At 41.8% G+C, this 19,667-nt stretch overlaps 2 protein-coding genes across 5 annotated transcripts in view; one reads left to right on the forward strand and one right to left on the reverse strand.

The window, feature by feature from the left end:
• ODA-Dnal1 (Outer dynein arm dynein axonemal light chain 1) overlaps positions 1-8,458 on the reverse strand; it is a 38,098-nt gene extending 29,640 nt beyond the window's left edge. Inside the window, exon 1 of the mRNA XM_069324502.1 lies at positions 8,256-8,458. Coding sequence (XP_069180603.1) covers positions 8,256-8,258 — 3 coding nt within the window. The 5' untranslated portion in view covers positions 8,259-8,458. The remainder of the gene's footprint in view (positions 1-8,255) is intronic.
• Positions 8,459-8,564: 106 nt separating this feature from the next.
• Positions 8,565-19,667, forward strand: part of LOC123762393 (serine/threonine-protein phosphatase 2A 56 kDa regulatory subunit gamma isoform) — a 121,543-nt gene continuing 110,440 nt past the window's right edge. For all 4 annotated transcript variants that reach the window (XM_069324480.1, XM_069324486.1, XM_069324485.1 and 1 more), the window contains exon 1: positions 8,565-8,926. In XM_069324480.1, the coding sequence (XP_069180581.1) occupies positions 8,921-8,926 (6 nt within the window). In that variant the 5' untranslated portion in view covers positions 8,565-8,920. The remainder of the gene's footprint in view (positions 8,927-19,667) is intronic.

Below are 19,667 nucleotides of genomic sequence, written 5' to 3' on the forward strand. Positions count from 1 at the left end.
AGGTGGTGCTGGGGTCACGGGCGAGGTGGTGCTGGGGTCACGGGCGAGGTGGTGCTGGGGGTCACGGGCGAGGTGGTGCTGGGGTCACGGGCGAGGTGGTGCTGGGGTGGCGTTCATATAGCATCAGACAGCAGTGATATCTTCACCACGATAGCATCACTGCCATTAAGCTCTGTGAGTGACTTCCGCCGCTGGCGAGGCCACACAATGTACCTATTTGGGTTGCTTCACGTACCAGTACATGCACTAGCCTAGCAGTGTGGGCGAGGTCGGGCTCCAGCTCCGAGGCCCCGCTCTTCTTGCTGTGGGACATTTATTGCAATGACTCCCGATACTCTTACTTCTGATATCCCAGCCCTCACAGTGAACACCTGCCCCCAGCCCCTCACAGTGAATTCACCTGCCCCCCCAGCCCTCATAGTGAACACCTGCCTCCAGCCCTCACAGTCAACACCTGCCCCCAGCCCTCCCGTGAACACCTGCCCCCAGCCCTCACAGTGAACACCTGCCCCCAGCCCTCACAGTCAACACCTGCCCCCAGCCCTCACAGTCAACACCTGCCCCCAGCCCTCACAGTCAACACCTGCCCCCAGCCCTCACAGTCAACACCTGTTCCCAGCCCTCACAGTGAACACCTGCCCCCAGCCCTCACAGTCAACACCTGCCCCCAGCCCTCATAGTGAACACTTGCCCCCAGCCCTCACACTGAACACCTGCCCCCAGCCCTCACAGTCAACACCTGCCCCCAGCCGTGTTCACTCACAGTCTCACAACCGTAGAGGATAGAAGGACCTCAAGGTGGCAGTAGAGGGGTAGAGGAGGGAATAGATAAGGTGGACAAAGATTGCCTCTTCAGAGTGACAGAAAGTTGGACAAGAGGACACACGTAGAAGCTGGAAATGCAAATGAGTCGAAGAAATATATGGATTTACTGGTACCATCCTGTCCTTATATTATGTTCAAGGGAGCCGGTCGGCCGAGTGGACAGCACGCTGGACTTGTGATCTTGTGGTCCTGGGTTCGATCCCAGGCGCCGGCGAGAAACAATGGGCAGAGTTTCTTTCACCCTATGCCCCTGTTACCTAGCAGTAGAGTAGATACCTGGGTGTTAGTCAGCTGTCACGGGCTGCTTCCTGGGGGTGGAGGCCTGGTCGAGGACCGGGCCGCGGGGACACTAAAGCCCCGAAATCATCTCAAGATAACCTCAAGATAAGATAACCGTGTACAGGTAGTCAAAAGTGGACTGTACTGAAAGAAGAAGTCCTGGAAGCCGCCTCCATCCACAACTTAAAGACCTCACTCGACAAAGGATTCGAACGTTAGATTACCTAAATTATAAAGCAACCGGCACAACAAGGCTGTTAGACGGGGGCATGAAGCGCTAGACCTCACTCCTCCCTCACTCCCCCGTGGACACATAGGTAAGTAGTGATAGGTAAGTACCACCATAGCACCTCCGCTTGGTCAGGTTGGTAGGTAGAGCGATGACCTCCCTCTTGCAAGGTCGGAGTTTGACCCCCGATGGTCCAAGTGGTTGGGCCCCGTTCCTTCGTGTCGTGGTCATATCTCACCTCTCATCCTATCCTTATATTATGTTCAAGTGTCTCAGTATGCCCATCTGTCTCAGCGGTTTCTCCTGATAATGACCCCAGGTTACCTGAGGTGAGGGGGTGCAGACAAGAGTAGTGGTGTTAGAACTGTCCGCCAGGCTGGCGGCTTCCTTGTTTACCTCCCTGGCAGAGACCGTGACGTCATCTATCGCGGCGTCTCGCTTACCGGTACAGCTAGGCCAGGCGCTGGCACCTTCAACTGTACTCTAGTTCACTCCTCATGTTGCTACTGTGTGTTCGCCAGTGTAAAATTAATCTTAAATATAATGGTTCATTTATATTGTGACCCGCCTGGCCACAGACTGTCGGAATGTTGCTCTTCCGGCTACATATCCGACCCTAATTTGGTCAGCGGCGTGTGAAGGTGCCTGCAGGACAGAGTGTTTCTGCAGCACTGGCAGAGGCCTCCTGTGGGGTGTCAGTCGTCAGCCATCTATGACACCTCTCGTCCTGGCCTCCTTACCTAGGTGTTGCCTGGGTGTGCGTGTACTCGCGGGGGCTCAGCTTCGGCTCTTTGGTCGCGCCTCTCAACTGTCAGTCAACTGGTGTACAGCTTCCTGAGCCTTCTAGGCTCTATCATATCTATATTTATTGTGGAGAAATTATCGGCAGACAACTGGAACATTATCTAACACAGTTTAGTTACAAACCAAATAAGATTTCAACTTAGATTCAACAGAGTGGAAGAAGTGATGCTGTTCTTAAAAGATTTCCCCATTTTGCACCCGCAAGATAACGTAAGCTTTTAAGGGTTGATAAATGTTAATCTTCTTGTTTGAGGAGCTGTTCACTTGAGACAGTTAAGCAAGTCCCAGCTGTGTCTGGGTACAAGTGACAGGATGAACAACCCAGCGGGTTTTCTTCCTATTGGAGAGTGTTGTACATGCTGCTATGGCGGTGTGTCCACTTACAAGATGAGAGGCGCTGCCCAATAAACTCGCCCCTTGGGGCAAAATTTAAACAATTTAAGTTGTTAAACACATGGACATAATATCACTGAAGTGACCATACGAGTCATCAATACTCATACACTACCTAAATAAAACAGAAACAAGAAACAAATAACACTTAGTGCGCCAGCCATAGGCTTAGGGCCCACGCAGGAATATCTCTGCAACAACAACAATCTATATTTTAAACTGTATATGGAATCTACCTCCACCACATCACTTCCTAATGCATTCCATTTAACTATTCTGACACTGAACAAATTCTTCCTAATGCCTCTGTTGCTCATTTGTGTACTCAATTTCCACCTGTCACCGTGCCAAAGTATCAACCGTGCTAAATAATCTGGAATTATTAGAATTAATCTATCCTATTAATTCTCCTGAGAATTTTGTATGTGATACTCATGTCTCCCCTAACTCTTTTGTCTTCCAGCGACATGAAGTTTAATTCCTGTAGCCTTTCCTCGTAATTCATACCTCTCAGTTCTGGGACTAGTCTGGCGGCATACTTCTGAACTTTTTCAAACTTCACCTTGGGCTTGGCTAGTTATGGACTCCAATTGAACCGATTATGTGCCTTTGTAATGCTTTACACCACCGCCCACGGGATGGGTATGGGGTGCATAATAAAGAAAGAAATTGAATTGAGAGCAGAGAACGAACTACGTAACTAGCTTATCAAGGCTGTAACTTAGCTAAATATATTTGGCGTCCCCTGAGCCCATTTACACATTGTGCCTGTGTAAATGTTACACATTTACAAGGGTTACACAATGTGCCCGTGTAACCCTTTCCACTACCGCCCACGGCCAGGATGGGTATGGGGTGCATAATAAATGAACTACACTAAGGGGTGGTTAACCAGCCCGTCAGACCACCGTGGAGACGCCGCCTGACCCACCAATACTCTCCTCAGCCGTCCTAGACGCCGTATTGATCACCAGGAACAAGCTTTTGGTATAATGATGTATTGATCCCTTATCTGACCAGCGGCGGCGTTGCCTTGGCCGGCCGCTGCCTCAGTCAAACAGTGGGTGCCAGTCATCAGATAAACAGTCAAACAGTAGGTGCCAGTCATCAGATAAACAGTCAAACAGTAGGGGCCAGTCATCAGGTAAACAGTCAAACAGTAGGGGCCAGTCATCAGGTAAACAGTCAAACAGTAGGGGCCAGTCATCAGATAAACAGTCAAACAGTAGGGGCCAGTCATCAGGTAAACAGTCAAACAGTAGGGGCCAGTCATGAGATAAACAGTCAAACAGTGGGTGCCAGTCATCAGATACAGTCAAACAGTGGGTGCCAGTCATCATATACAGTCAAACAGTAGGTGCCAGTCATCAGATAAACAGTCAAACAGTAGGTGCCAGTCATCAGATACAGTCAAACAGTAGGTGCCAGTCATCAGATAAACAGTCAAACAGTAGGGGCCAGTCATCAGATAAACAGTCAAACAGTAGGGGCCAGTCATGAGATAAACAGTCAAACAGTGGGTGCCAGTCATCAGATACAGTCAAACAGTGGGTGCCAGTCATCATATACAGTCAAACAGTAGGTGCCAGTCATCAGATAAACAGTCAAACAGTAGGTGCCAGTCATCAGATAAACAGTCAAACAGTAGGGGCCAGTCATAAGATAAACAGTCAAACAGTGGGTGCCAGTCATCAGATACAGTCAAACAGTGGGTGCCAGTCATCATATACAGTCAAACAGTAGGTGCCAGTCATCAGATAAACAGTCAAACAGTAGGGGCCAGTCATGAGATACAGTCAAACAGTGGGTGCCAGTCATCAGATAAACAGTCAAACAGTAGGTGCCAGTCATCAGATACAGTCAAACAGTGGGTGCCAGTCATCAGATAAACAGTTAAACAGTGGGTGCCAGTCATCAGATAAACAGTCAAACAGTGGGTGCCAGTCATCAGATAAACAGTCAAACAGTGGGTGCCAGTCATCAGATAAACAGTCAAACAGTGGGGTGCCAGTCATCAGATACAGTCAAACAGTGGGTGCCAGTCATGAGATAAACAGTCAAACAGTAGGTGCCAGTCATCAGATAAACAGTCAAACAGTAGGTGCCAGTCATCAGATAAACAGTCAAACAGTAGGTGCCAGTCATCAGATAAACAGTCAAACAGTAGGTGCCAGTCATGAGATAAACAGTCAAACAGTAGGTGCCAGTCATCAGATAAACAGCCAAACAGTGGGTGCCAGTCATCAGATAAACAATGTGTTCGTCTTGGTATTGTTTTCGTTCGGCTTGGCTTCAGACGCGCCCGCCACTTGCTCACGCACAATAACACTTGTTGACGCGCGAAACGCATCATCTTGCATACACGAGGGGAGGTTATTTTGCAATTAAAAATACATATACCTTTTCAACACTTTAATAAATATTCCCGAGTGTATATATATCTATATAAAATGTATGTGTGTGTATATGTTTCACCTAGTTGTTCTTGCGGGGGTTGAGCTCTGCTCTTTCGGCCCGCCTCTCAACTGTCAACTAACTACTAACTAATTTTTCCCCCCACACATACACACCAGGAAGCAGCCCGTAACAGCTGGCTAACTCCCAGGTATTTATTTACTGGTAGGTAACAGAGGCATCAGGGTAAAAGAAACTTTGTCCATTTGTTTCTGCCTGGTCCGGGAATCGAACCCGGGCCACAGAATTACGAGTACTGCGCGCTGTCCACTCAGCTACCAGACTCCAAACACACACACACACCTGTGTGTGTGTGTGTGTGTGTGTGTGTGTGTGTGTGTGTGTGTGTGTGTGTGTGTGTGTGTGTGTGTGTGTGTGTGTGTGTGGTGTGTGTGTGTGTGTGTGTGTGCTATATAAATACATTTGGAGTCCCTAAGCCCATTATGTGCCCGTGTAACCCATTCCACTACCGCCCACGGGATAGGTATGGGGGCATAATAAATGAACTACACACCTGTACCCGTTGAAGTTATACCTGCACCTGTTGCAGTTACACCTCAACCTGTTGTGTTACACCTGCACCTGTTGGAGTTATACCTGCACCTGTTACAGTTATACTTGCACCTGTTGCTGTTATATCTACACCTGTTGGAGTTATACCTGCACCTGTTACAGTTATACTTGCACCTGTTGCTGTTATATCTACACCTGTTGGAGTTATACCTGCACCTGTTACAGTTATACTTGCACCTGTTGCTGTTATATCTACACCTGTTGGAGTTATACCTGCACCTGTTGCAGTTATACCTGCACCTGTTGCTGTTATATCTACACCTGTTGGAGTTATACCTGCACCTGTTGCAGTTATACCTGCACCTGTTGCTGTTATATCTACACCTGTTGGAGTTATACCTGCATTTGGTGCAGTTATACCTGCACCTGTTGCAGTTATACCTGCACCTGTTGCAGTTATACCTGCATCTGTTGCAGTTATACCTGCACCTGTTGCAGTTACACCTGCACCTGTTGCAGTTATACCTGCACCTGTTGCTGTTATACCTGTACCTGTTGCTGTTATACCTGCACCTGTTGCAGTTATACCTGCACCTGTTGCTGTTATACCTGCACCTGTTGCTGTTATACCTGCACCTGTTGCTGTTATACCTGCACCTGTTGCTGTTATACCTGCACCTGTTGCTGTTATACCTGCACCTGTTGCTGTTATACCTGCACCTGTTGCAGTTATACCTGCACCTGTTGCTGTTATACCTGCACCTGTTGCTGTTATACCTGCACCTGTTGCTGTTATACCTGCACCTGTTGCTGTTATACCTGCACCTGTTGCTGTTATACCTGCACCTGTTGCTGTTATACCTGCACCTGTTGCAGTTATACCTGCACGTCTTTGTAGTTATACCTGCATATGTTTGCTGCTGTACCTACACCTGTTTGCTGTTATACATGCACCTGTTTGCTGTTCTACTTGCACCTGTTTGCTGTTATACCTACACCTGCCTGTAGCTATTATTACACCTGTTTGCTGCTATACCTACACCTGCCTGTAGCTATTGTTACACCTGTTTGCTGCTATACCTGTACCAATTTTCTGCTATTCCTGTTTGCTGATATTCTTGCACCTCTTTGTAGTTATACCTGCACCTGTTTCCTGCTAAACCTACACCTATATTCTGCTATACCTGCACCTGTTTGCTGCTAAACCTACACCTATATTCTGCTATACCTGCACCTGTTTGCTGCTAAACCTACATCTATATTCTGCTATACCTGCACCTGTTTGCTGCTATATCTACACCTATTTGTTTCTATACCTGCACGTGTTTCTGCTATACCTACACTTGTTTATAGCTATTCCTGCACCTGTTTGCTGCTATACCTGCACTGTTTGCTACTATACCTGCACCTGTTTACTACTATACCTGCACCTGCCTGCTTCTATACTTGCACCTGTTCGCTGCTATACCTGCACCTGTTCACTGCTATACCTGCACCTGTTTGTAGTATTCCTGCATCTGCTTACTGTTGTACACGCACCTGTTTGCTGTTATATCTGCATCTGTTTGCTGCTATACTTGCTCCTGTTTACTGCTATTCCAATACCTATTTCCGGCTATACCTGCACCTGTTTGCTGCTATGCCTGCACCTGTTTGCTGCTATACCTGCACCTGTTTGCTTCTATACCTGCACCTATTTGCTGCTATACCTGCATCTGTTTGCTTCTATACCTGCACCTATTTGCTGCTATACCTGCATCTGTTTGCTTCTATACCTACACCTATTTGCTGCTATACCTGCACCTGTTTGCTGCTATACTTACACCTATTTGCTGCTATACCCGCACCTGTTTGTAGTTGCACCTGTTCTTGTTTTGTGCTATACTTTCACCTTTTTGTTGCTATGACTGCACTTATTTACTGCTATACTTACCCCTATTCACAGCTATACGTGCACCTGTTTGTAGTTATACCTGCACTTATTTGCTGCTATACCTACACCTATTTATAGTTGCGTCTAAACTTATTTGATATTATACGTGCACCTATTTGCCTCTATACCTGCATATGTTTATGGTCATACCTGTACCTGTTTGCTGCTATAGCAGCACCTGTTTGGTACTATACCTACTCCTGTTTGTTGTTATACCTACACAGGTTTACTGCAATACCAGCACCTGTTTGCATCTATACCAGTACCTGTTTGCTGCTGTACCTACATCTGTTTGCTGTTATACCTACACCTGTTTGTTGTTATACCTACACAGGTTTACTGCAATACCAGCACCTGTTTGCTGCTATACCAGTACCTGTTTGCTGCTGTACCTACATCTGTTTGCTGTTATACCTACACCTGTTTGTTGTTATACCTACACAGGTTTACTGCAATACCAGCACCTGTTTGCTGCTATACCAGTACCTGTTTGTGGTTATACTTGGAACTGTTTTTTAGCTATACCTGCATGCGTTTTTATTGTAATACATGAACCCGTCTGACCCTAGTGCTATTGAATTTACATATTGATACTTTTTATAGGAAAGACAAAGTGTATACATTGTATGATGGATTATTTATGGCACCTTTCAGTGATGCATGTTTAAATATAGAAGTGAACAATGCTTGCTCTTAAATCGTATATTTTCGCTATTACTGCTTGATCAGTTGTAAGTGAAATCAAAGATTCAATAAGATATTCCTATGTGTGAATATTTAGGATAATACCAGTGCTTCTTTGGCAGCCATTGCCCTTGTGCTCACCATGGTGCTTCAAGTAGAGGTGACTGCCGGAGTCTGGAGCCCAGTTACAGTAGTAATATTGAGTGTCTTGAGGAGTGTCTTGATGGAGTGTCTTGAGGGACAATGTAGTTTACACAGTAACCATGACAACCAAATCTAGGCGAGGCTGTGATCCCACCATTTCCTCACTAAACACCCACTATCAGCAATATACCAACATTCGGGTATTTTCCGAATATAATATTGACATTTAGCTAGGAGTCGCGCCCCAGCCGGCTGTAAATCTGAATGTTGAGTTTTGTGATGAAACAAGCGAGCATCGGAAGGGAGTGTGAGTGACAGAGTGAGGAGAGAGCAGGTGGTCTGCCGTCTCGTGTATTTCATGTCAAAATCCTAGTCTTTAGAGCGCGTTTTGCCCTGAAACTTGGTGGAGATGAAGAGTTACTCTTAGGGACCTCAGTGATGGGGCCCTCGAAGTCATGGAAATCTAAAAAGAGATGAAAAGTGGCTCAAATGTGGGAGGGTGAAGGTGTGGATGATCGGTCCCATAATGCCCAGTGGGGAAACAAGTGAATGAAGACCACGTGACCGGAGAGCACCACTCACCGCCCGCACATCATTACACACTACAACCCGCTCCTAAACAACTCTCTCTCCTGAAAAGTACAAAAATACAGCAGCTGGAAATGGAGGTAGGTTGGACGGGGCGGCGGGGAGTCAACACGGGAGCCAGGTCTCTCCCTCCCTCTCCCTCTCTCTCTCTCTTCCCGGGGGAGAGAACATTGTTGGAACCTCTGGTCAGGAGGACGGGGGGGAGCGGGGCACACTTCTTGAATCATGAAAAAATGCCCCAACTTACTGGAGAGAGAGAGAGAGAGAGGGGGTAATATTTCCCCTGCTGGAGAAGGCGGCGGGTGTCGGGGTCTGGGCCGAGAGCTGGAGCCCAGCCGGGTCTCTTAACACGGCTCTCCCACGCACAAATTAAAGCTTTTAAAACCCGATAAACTGGATACTTTTTATTTTTTTGTACCCATTTGTTTATGAGGTGTGTGTGTATGTGTGTGTTTTGACAGGTGAGGTGGCGGCCTCGCTTGACAGGTGTCATGGCTTGACACTAGAGGTGTCGGTGACGGACTCTGGGAGTAGAGGTGTAAATGGAACATTTGGGCGTTTATTTATGCCTCCTTTGACACCCCGTGTGTCAAGATGGGTAGGCGGCGACAGGCCCAAGCACACATTCCTAATCTTTGTAGGCCTATGTTCTGCCCTGGTCTGTTAGGGAACTGCCATATATGCAACAATTTGAGTGACAATAAATGCGGAAAATGTTATAAATGTTATAACTTTCAAACACTAAGTCTGGAGATTGACGAGAGTGCTTGGGTAATGTAATGTTAGTATCAGTCATTTGGTGCTGCAGCTGTCACTCATATTGTGCTGTAGCTGTAAATTCTTTGGCAGAGATGATCTTAGTCACCAATGTTGGTGGAGTGTGGGCTAAAATATCACAGTTACTCTGTATTCTATTTTCAGCTTCTTTATATATTGGAAGGAGTGGCCCCTCCTCACTTTTATTACAGCATTCAGCATTAAAAGCAATTAAAATGGTGATTGTTTTTGTAGACAGTAGCACATAGTAGGCTTACATGGCATCAGGCTATGTCAATCCACTTACAACTCACTTCTACTATTTAGTTATGATTTTCTAGTTTCTAGATGTGATGGCACTGTGGTTTTGATTGGACAATAATGTAACTATAAGTTGGGCATTGTCTAAAAACAGCATACAAAACACAGACCTGTAACTGAAGAAGGGATTGGATGCATAAATGGCCAAAAATGATGCCATGCCACATTGCTACTCTTTAAACAGATCTATCCAAACCTTGTTGTGTGTGTAAGGTATTGGTCATCAGCTTTAACTCTGGGGTCATTTTGGTTTCTAATGAAAAAAAAATTGTAATACAACATGAAAGGTAGTTGTATTGACCAGTACTCTCACCGATCAATGACAATAGTCTACAATATCTATAAATAATGTGATTACAGTAATCTTGTAAGGTTACGTATATTCTGTCAAAGAATGTATTTGGAAAGTTACATACATGCTATCCCTCAAATCTTAATATATTGTATATTTATCCAGTAAAAACTTATTAGTTTATTGCACACAAGTTTCTTAAATTTAATTAAGTTTCAGAGAATTCTGAATATTTTATAATAAATATATAGTAGTAATGTTTGATATACAGTACTGTACATACTATATACTGTTTATATATGTTCCCTAAACAATATAATAGTCATTCACTGGTGTGCAGCTGTACTGTACTTAGAATTCAAGGATTATTAAATGTTACTTGCTATTGACTCTGTATAGAGAGAGCATTGAATGTGTGAACCGTTTGTTTCAACATTATGAATAATATTTATAATCCGAGATTGGTTAAGTTTTTATGTTTGCTCTTAATGTTAATCTTAATAATATTAGCATTAGCATAGAGGAATACTTTTATAGTGCAGACATGAAATCTATGAAACAATTGGATTGCTGAAGGCTACTGAATTTTTCTTTTAGATTAAATTTTCACACAACAGTTTACACTTAAGCCTAAACTATAAATTTATATAAAATGGGGATAGTTTTCTCTAGGCAAGATTTTCATTAAGTATGATCTTGTTAAAATGCAAATGATAATATATCCAACATTTATCACTACTATACTTGATCGATTGAATGTGCAGTACTGTTTTATATTCATAACAAAATGGGTTAACTAGATTTTGTTTTAACTTTGCATTATTATTATTAATTGTGGCATGCCTGTGCATTGGCGTGACTTGAAGATGTTGGAAGTGAGGAGTGTAACAGTGACATCATGAGCGCTAAGCAAAATAAATGAGGTTCAAGGCTGGGGGATTGAGAAGGAAGGTGTGCATTCCCCTGGTGGTGCATAGAAGAGGATAGTGTGTATTCCCCTGGTGATGCATAGAGGAGGAAGGTGTGCATTCCCCTGGTGGTGCATAGAAGAGGATGGTGTGTATTCCCCTGGTGGTGCATAGAGGAGGAAGGTGTGCATTCCCCTGGTGGTGCATAGAGGAGGAAGGTGTGCATTCCCCTGGTGGTGCATAGAGGAGGAAGGTGTGCATTCCCCTGGTGGTGCATAGGTAGAACTAATAGAGAACTGTTTCACAACTAGGCGATTTGTTAGCCTCGGAGCTCTGCTGTCTCGTTTTCTATGCTTTGTTTACTTTACTGTTTGTTTTGCTTGGTTTTCTAGCCTTTCTTGTTGCCGTTTCTTGGTTAGGATGATCCAAGATACCCTGCTCCTTGTGCCTTTTCAGAGGGGCCAGGTTTTGACCTGTGGTCCCCACGAGGCTTACAGTAACTTACAAAGGCCTACTGTGGATTGAATTGGTTGTCGTTTACCTGGTAGCAAGCATCAAGGAGTCACCTTTGGCAACTGACTTCTCCCATGATGATTGTTCTGACATAGGCCTAATAGGCTCAGTATCTTAGTCCTAATCATATTATTTGTGCACTGTACCTGGTCCCCTCCCCCCATCCACCTACACATACCCACCCACCAAAAAACCCACTGATCCACATACCCTACCTAACACCAGCACAATGTCTGTAGGGTTAAGCCCAGCATACAGTAAAATCTCACTGGCCAACTAGTTGGTGTGCTTTAGTTCTAAATATAGTCCAGAACTGAAGTATATACTGTGCTTTCATTATAAAATCACACACACATGCTTTATACACCTATTCATGTAGGTATATACAGTATTGATGTTCAAGGGTTACTAGACAAGGAATATCAAACAGGTATAACAATAAGGACGTTGCTGTGTATTGATATAAATTTTTCTGGTAGAGAAGCTAGTGATTGACTTAATAATTCTGGCTCAACACTGACCTTACAGTACATATAGTAGTTGGGTTGCCAGAAGTGTGGTGTGACGTTACGTTCATAATCCTGTCATATCGCTAACTACTGGAGAAATGTCATGACACAAGAATAGTCCAACTAATCCTGTGTTCAAGTCTGTCTAGTTTGCCTATCCCAGGCATGTTTAATTTTTCATTCCTTCATAATATGGCAGGCTTACTTTGTAAGTCTATATTTCTATTTGTCAGTATTTGCGTACATGTGTGTGTATGTGTGACTGACTGTCTGGGTGTCCTTTGCATGGGCACCTGGGCCTAATCTGATCACACACATATACATGCTGGGCTTAGGGAGTAGAAGAACTCCCAGAACCCACACCAGGTATGGTCCTGGATGTATATTTTTGTACAAAAATTTCTGAACATATTATTGAGACATGTACATTCATTCCTGTACATATACAACTACAGATGGCTGCCTTGCCATACACAGGCCTACACTGTTTAATAAATTCATGTTGTCACTCATGATCTTTGTTTTATTATAATCATATTACACATTTTTTACTAGAGCAACTTTTTAACCCCTACACTGCGTACCTTTTAAAATAACATTCCGAAAATAGTATTTTTTCTTTTGGTATTGTTAATTAGCACCCAGAAAGCACAAAAATTCAAGTAACAAGTCTACCTCTTGTAGTTTAGCCATAGTGGCCTGCAGAAATTGCATTTTTTTTTTTTTTTTTTTTTGGTAAAAATGAGATGAGACGTATGGGAATAACTTTGATGATTTATTTTCAGTGTTTCTCAGTTTTTTCTTAGTTTTTCGCTCTTAACAAGTTATATCTATGAGGTAAGATGGTATTCATCATGTATAATTTTGAAAATAAATAAATATATATATATATATGCAACAATGATCACAAAAACACTGATCCAAGTATGCAGAATAACCACATATGAAAAATAGAAAATGCTTAACGCGTTTTCGGCTAATTCGCCTTCATCAGAGCAAAGTAGAATGAATCTACTTTGCTCTGATGAAGGCGAATTAGCCGAAAACGCGTTAAGCATTTTCTATTTTTCATATGTGGTTATTCTGCATATATATATATATATATATATATATATATATATATATATATATATATATATATATATATATATATATATATATATATATATATATATATATATATATATATATATATATATATATATATATATATATATATATATATATATATATATATATATATATATATATATATATATATATATATATATATATATATATATATATATATATATATATATATATATATATATATATATATATATATATATATATATATATATATATATATATATATATATATATATATATATATATATATATATATATATATATATATATATATATATATATATATATATATATATATATATATATATATATATATATATATATATATATATATATATATATATATATATATATATATATATATATATATATATATATATATATATATATATATATATATATATATATATATATATATATATATATATATATATATATATATATATATATATATATATATATATATATGTCGTACCTAGTAGCCAGAACTCACTTCTCAGCCTACTATGCAAGGCCCGATTTGCCTAATAAGCCTAGTTTTCATGAATTAATGTTTTTTCGACAACCTAACCTACCTAACCTAACGTTTTTGGCTACCTAACCTAACCTAACCTATAAAGATAGGTTAGGTTAGGTTAGGTAGGGTTGGTTAGGTTCGGTCATATATCTACGTTAACTTTAACTCCAATAAAAAAAAATTGACCTCATACATAATGAAATGGGTAGCTTTATCATTTCATAAGAAAAAAATTAGAGAAAATATATTAATTCAGTAAAACTTGGCTTATTAGGCAAATCGGGCCTTGCATAGTAGGCTGAGAAGTGAGTTCTGGCTACTAGGTACGACATATATATATATATATATATATATATATATATATATGTCGTACCTAGTAGCCAGAACGCACTTCTCAGCCTACTATGCAAGGCCCAATTTGCCTAATAAGCAAAGTTTTCATGAATTAATTGTTTTTCGACTACCTAACCTACCTAACCTAACCTAACCTAACTTTTTCGGCTACCGAACCTAACCTAACCTATAAAGATAGGTTAGGTTAGGTTAGGTAGGGTTGGTTAGGTTCGGTCTTATATCTACATTAATTTTAACTCTAATAACAAAAATTGACTTCATACATAATGAAATGGGTTGCTTTATCATTTCATAAAAGAAAAATTAGAGAAAATATATTAATTCAGGAAAACTTGGCTTATTAGGCAAATTGGGCCTTGCATAGTAGGCATAGAAGTGCGTTCTGGCTACTAGGTACGACATATATATATATATATATATATATATATATATATATATATATATATATATATATATATATATATATATATATATATGTATGTTGTACCTAGCAGCCAGAACGCACTTCTCAGCCTACTATGCAAGGCCCGATTTGCCTAATAAGCGAAGTTTCCTGAATTAATATATTTTCTCTAATTTTTTCATTATGAAGTAATAAAGCTACCCATTTCATTATGTATGAGGTCCATTTTTTTTTATTGGAGTTAAAATTAACGTAGATATATGACCGAACCTAACCAACCTAACCTAACCTAACCTATCTATCTATCTTTATAGGTTAGGTTAGGTAGTCGAAAAAACATTAATTCATGAAAACTTGGCTTATTAGGCAAATCGGTCATTGCATAGTAGGCTGAGAAGTGCGTTCTGGCTACTAGGTACGACATATATATATATATATATATATATATATATATATATATATATATATATATATATATATATATATATATATATATATATATATATATATATATATATATAAAATATAATATAATATAATATTAAGGGGTGGAATGGCACACCAGCACACCCCTTAATATGTCGGCTGGCGCACCAGCACACCCCTTAATATGTCGGCTGGTGCACCAGCACATTCCTTAACACTAATGCGGCCGGGCATCGTGAAAAAAACTCTGCGCATAGTGCGCGCGGCGTTTTTTTATCTTGAGCGTAAACACCTAACAGTGTGTAATCTTTTCACTCTCCCCAGACACCAATTCTCGAGCTACGTATTTCCTTTTGGTATCAATGTGTTGGCAATAAAATTCTCTACAAGATCATATGTATAAAATGTAACCAAAGCATTAGCTATTCCACCACGAAATAAATAAAAACGTAGATCACTCGCCGTACGCCCAAACAGCAACAAAATGTTCATACTCTTTTGTTTGTTGTCAGCTCCACATTAGTCCTACAGCGTTAAATTTTATATAACTGAACTCGCAATAAAATTCTCTACACAGACATATGCATATAAATGTAGAATCACGATCGCGGCCAACACAAGAGTGTGTGAAGTGGGCGATTACCCTCGTTGTGTCACCAACTCAATAGTCTCTCCTCTAAGTTACAATACAATGTCGTTTTCTCAAATAGGCACTGTGCCTATTAGAGAAAACGGAAATTTAATGGCAAACATATTCATACAAACCCAAGGCGATCGAGTAGTATATACCTACTATAACACGGACCATAAATGTACGACTCGACCCCACAAGCGATAGAAAAAAACCGCCCGTACATCCAAGTGAAGGGTGCATGAAAGTGTTATTAATATGTTGGCTGGTGCACCAGCACACTCCTTAATATGTTGGCTGGTGCACCAGCACACCCCTTAATATGTTGGCTGGTGCACCAGCACACTCCTTAATATGTTGGCTGGCGCACCAGCACACCCCTTAATATGTTGGCTGGCGCACCAGCACACCCCTTAATATGTTGGCTGGTGCACCAGCACACTCCTTAATATGTTGGCTGGCGCACCAGCACACCCCTTAATATGTTGGCTGGCGCACCAGCACACCCCTTAATATGTTGGCTGGCGCACCAGCACACCCCTTAATATGTTGGCTGGCGCACCAGCACACCCCCTAATATGTTGGGAAAGTATTAATTGGAAATACTTTCCAATTTTTTTGCATAATCAACTAGGCAAATGCTCCAACTTTGTCTATATGATCACACCGTAACTTGAAAAACAAGGGAATCAAAATTAATTTTAAAATTGATTATTGAAAACTTCAGATTTTCAATTCAGAATAAATAGTATGAACTATCACCAATTGTTCATTTAATGTTATTATTCTCTCAGAATTGCATATGATTTTCATTTTCATCAAATTAGAACATAGGTTTTCAGTATACAGTAGTTTACTGTAAAAAATCGTCAATCAGGCATTTGAAATATGCGCCAAATTTCGACCAAAAAAATTATTACTCCAAGTGTATAAATTTTATGAAAAATACATTCTGAAGGGATTGTAGAACAAACAGCTGAGCACACAATGTCAAAATGGTGAGAATCGATCAAAAACTGGAATTTTTGAAGCCACTCAAAATTGACACACTGGTTTCAGATATAACTGAAGTTGAAGTTATCAAGAATGAATAAAGGTAGTTTTAATTTGTTAATTTAATTGTATGTTTTAATAAACATTGTTTGGCATTCGCACTCGATTATGTGAAAGTTGTAGGTCAATATGTATTGAAATAAAGTCAAGAAAAACTAACCCCCAAAAAGTGTAAAATATAGGGATAATTATAATAAATATAATGATTTAGTGGATATATTTAGGGTATACTTTATACAAGTATACCCTAATATTGTCCCTAATCATCAAAACCTAAAGAAACAAAGAAAATAAAGTTTGAAATCAGAAAAAATCAGCCAAAAATAATTAAAAGTCTCAAGTTTAGCGAGTTGTGACGGATTTATTTGTTGACCAATTTCATTTTATCTTCACATAGAGAAATATATGCATTCTTCAGGATGTAAGGTTACAACAAATTCAGTTAATAAACAAAGGAGAAAAAAATCCCCCCCCCCCCCAATTTTTTTTTTTTGGGGGGGGGGGCAATGATGAAAGTAATACATATTAACATCGGACAATGTATTTATATGATATATAACAAAATAGAGCATATTAACATAATTACTCATTATTATTTGTGTTACTATGTATTACTCAGCAATGATATAAAGGTACCAACTGCATATCCATTTTGTGGACACTTCTTACTACTATTGTTCTTCTTTGAGTGTCGGACAGGTGCTTGCATCTCTTTATTACTGCATTATCCTTCAGTTGCAGTTATTAGGAGCTGTTCTCCTTATCAATAGAATGTTCTTATTATTTAAAAATTTGTCTAAAATCAATTTCTGAAAATATTTTGATGAAAGTTTCACAAATATTTTTCGCTACCGGGCCCCCAATATGCGCAGTCTAAGGGTTAAAGAGACTCCCTTACTCCCCTTTTTTCCCCTTCAGAGCAGGAGAGATTGCTGAAATAGAGGGAATACAGAGAACATATACAGCACGCAGAGATGCGATAAAGCTCCTAAATTATTGGGATCATCTCAAAGCTCTCCAAATGTACTCGCTAGAAAGGAGACGAGAGATACCAAATAATATACACATGGAGAATACTGGAGGGCCAGGTCCCAAATCTACACAGTAAAATAACATACTGGAGTGAACGATATGGAAGAAAATGCAGAATAAAACCAGTGAAGAGCAGAGGTGCCATAGGCACAATCAGAGAACCCCATAGGCACAATCAGAAAACACTGTATAAACATAAACATCAGAGGTCTGCGGTTGTTCAATGTTCTCCCAGTGACTATAAGAAATATTGCTGGAACAACCATGGACATCTTCAAGAGAAAACTAGATTGTTTTCTAAAAAAAAAAAAAGTACCGGACCAACCGGGCTGTGGTGGGTATGTGGGCCTGCGGGTCGCTCAAAACAGTTTGCAGCCTGGTGGACCAAGCTCTCACAAGCCTGGCTTCGGGCCGGGCTTGGGGGGTAGAAGAACTCTCAGAACCCCATCAAGCAGGTATTAATATGTTGGCTGGTGCACCAGCACACCCCTTAATATGTTGGCAGGTGCACCTACACACCCCTTAATATGTTGGCTGGTGCAGTGCAAGGATTAAAATGGGTGATATAACTGCCAACAAAGTTATTCGATATTGATAAATTTTCTGGGGGGAGCCCCTACGGCTCCCCGGAGCTATCCAGGCTGATATGGCTAATGTCAGACTTTGGCATCAGTCATGTGTATGGAGTTCTTTGGGCCTACTGGGGACCACGGCCAGAACCTGGCCCCCTTATAGAGGCAAGGGGAGCAATGACCTATACAGTACTGTAGAATCACCCCCCCCTGTGTGGTTGGAAACATTCTATGTCTGCCATCGACCTGAGTCAGGCACCCAGAAAGGTAAGCATCCCAAAACAAACCCTATTCTGGTGAAAATATTGCTACCAAAAGCCTGAACAAGTGGATAGAATCTCCCCAAACAAAAATGAGCAAACTAGTGTGACGTCACCTATTGCCGTGCCACCGTCTGCGCAGCTTCCCCCCTTCCCGGTAGGGGGTAGGGGGAGCCCACTGCACCCACTGCACCCACTGCATCAGTAATCCACACCCCAGTTCTTGAGGCTGATGCTGTAGGCAGTGGTTAGTGTGCTCTGGCTCCAGACTTTTACGGCGCTGTGCCTTGTGTGTGGCGGCTGTTCTCTAGGGGTGTGAGACCCAGGAGTTATTCTTCAGTACTTGGGCTGCATGCGTCTAGGGTTCCCTTCCCTAGGTGCCCTGTAAGTACTGCCCTTGGAGCTTGGAGTTACCTTCCACAGGTTCCTTGGGACCTGCCTCTGTGGGTCCTTTTAACTGCTCGTTTTTTTGGCCGCCCTTAGGGTAGGAGGCAGTTTTGCACTGGTAAGGGGTGCAGGGTGCTATGCAGCTTGTTGTCACCAATCACAGCAGCCAGCTCTGTTCCTTGGGGTATGTTGTCCTCTTGCGGGGTTTTGTTTTTCTTTTTGCCTTGGTAGGGGGTTCTGCCCTTCTTGCCACTGGTGTTTGGCCACCTCCTGATACTTGGTGGTGCCCCCTGCTAGGTCCCCGTGAGCGTACACGTTCGCTGGTTCAGCTGTAAACAATTTGTTGGTAGTTTTGGGCGCCGGTTAGCAGTACCCGGCCTAGGTTTATCTGAGCGCGAGTCCTCTTATAGTAAATGCTCAGGACCCTGGGAATCTCCTAGGGGACGCGTGGGTCCGATGGATGTGACCCCGGAGTCTCCCCCCCCCCTCACTTCATGCGAGTTTGAGGGTTGTTCGGTCCCCTTGTCTCAGGGTGACCCTCACGGTTTTTGCCTCCGTCACGCTGCCTGTTGGGTCGGTGTCACTTCTGACCCTGAGTCCTGTAAGTTTTGCTGCTTGCTGGTGACTTAATTTACCCAATCTGCGGATGATCATCTTCAGGTACAGGCTGCGCAGGCATTGCATTCTAGGTTTCATTTGTTGTAACGTGCTCGGTTGGTTGCTCACCCGGATGCTCTGCGACTGCCCCGTTTTGCT

This window comes from Procambarus clarkii, chromosome 2 (genome assembly GCF_040958095.1).
Source record: "Procambarus clarkii isolate CNS0578487 chromosome 2, FALCON_Pclarkii_2.0, whole genome shotgun sequence".
Taxonomy (NCBI): Eukaryota; Metazoa; Arthropoda; class Malacostraca; order Decapoda; family Cambaridae; genus Procambarus; species Procambarus clarkii.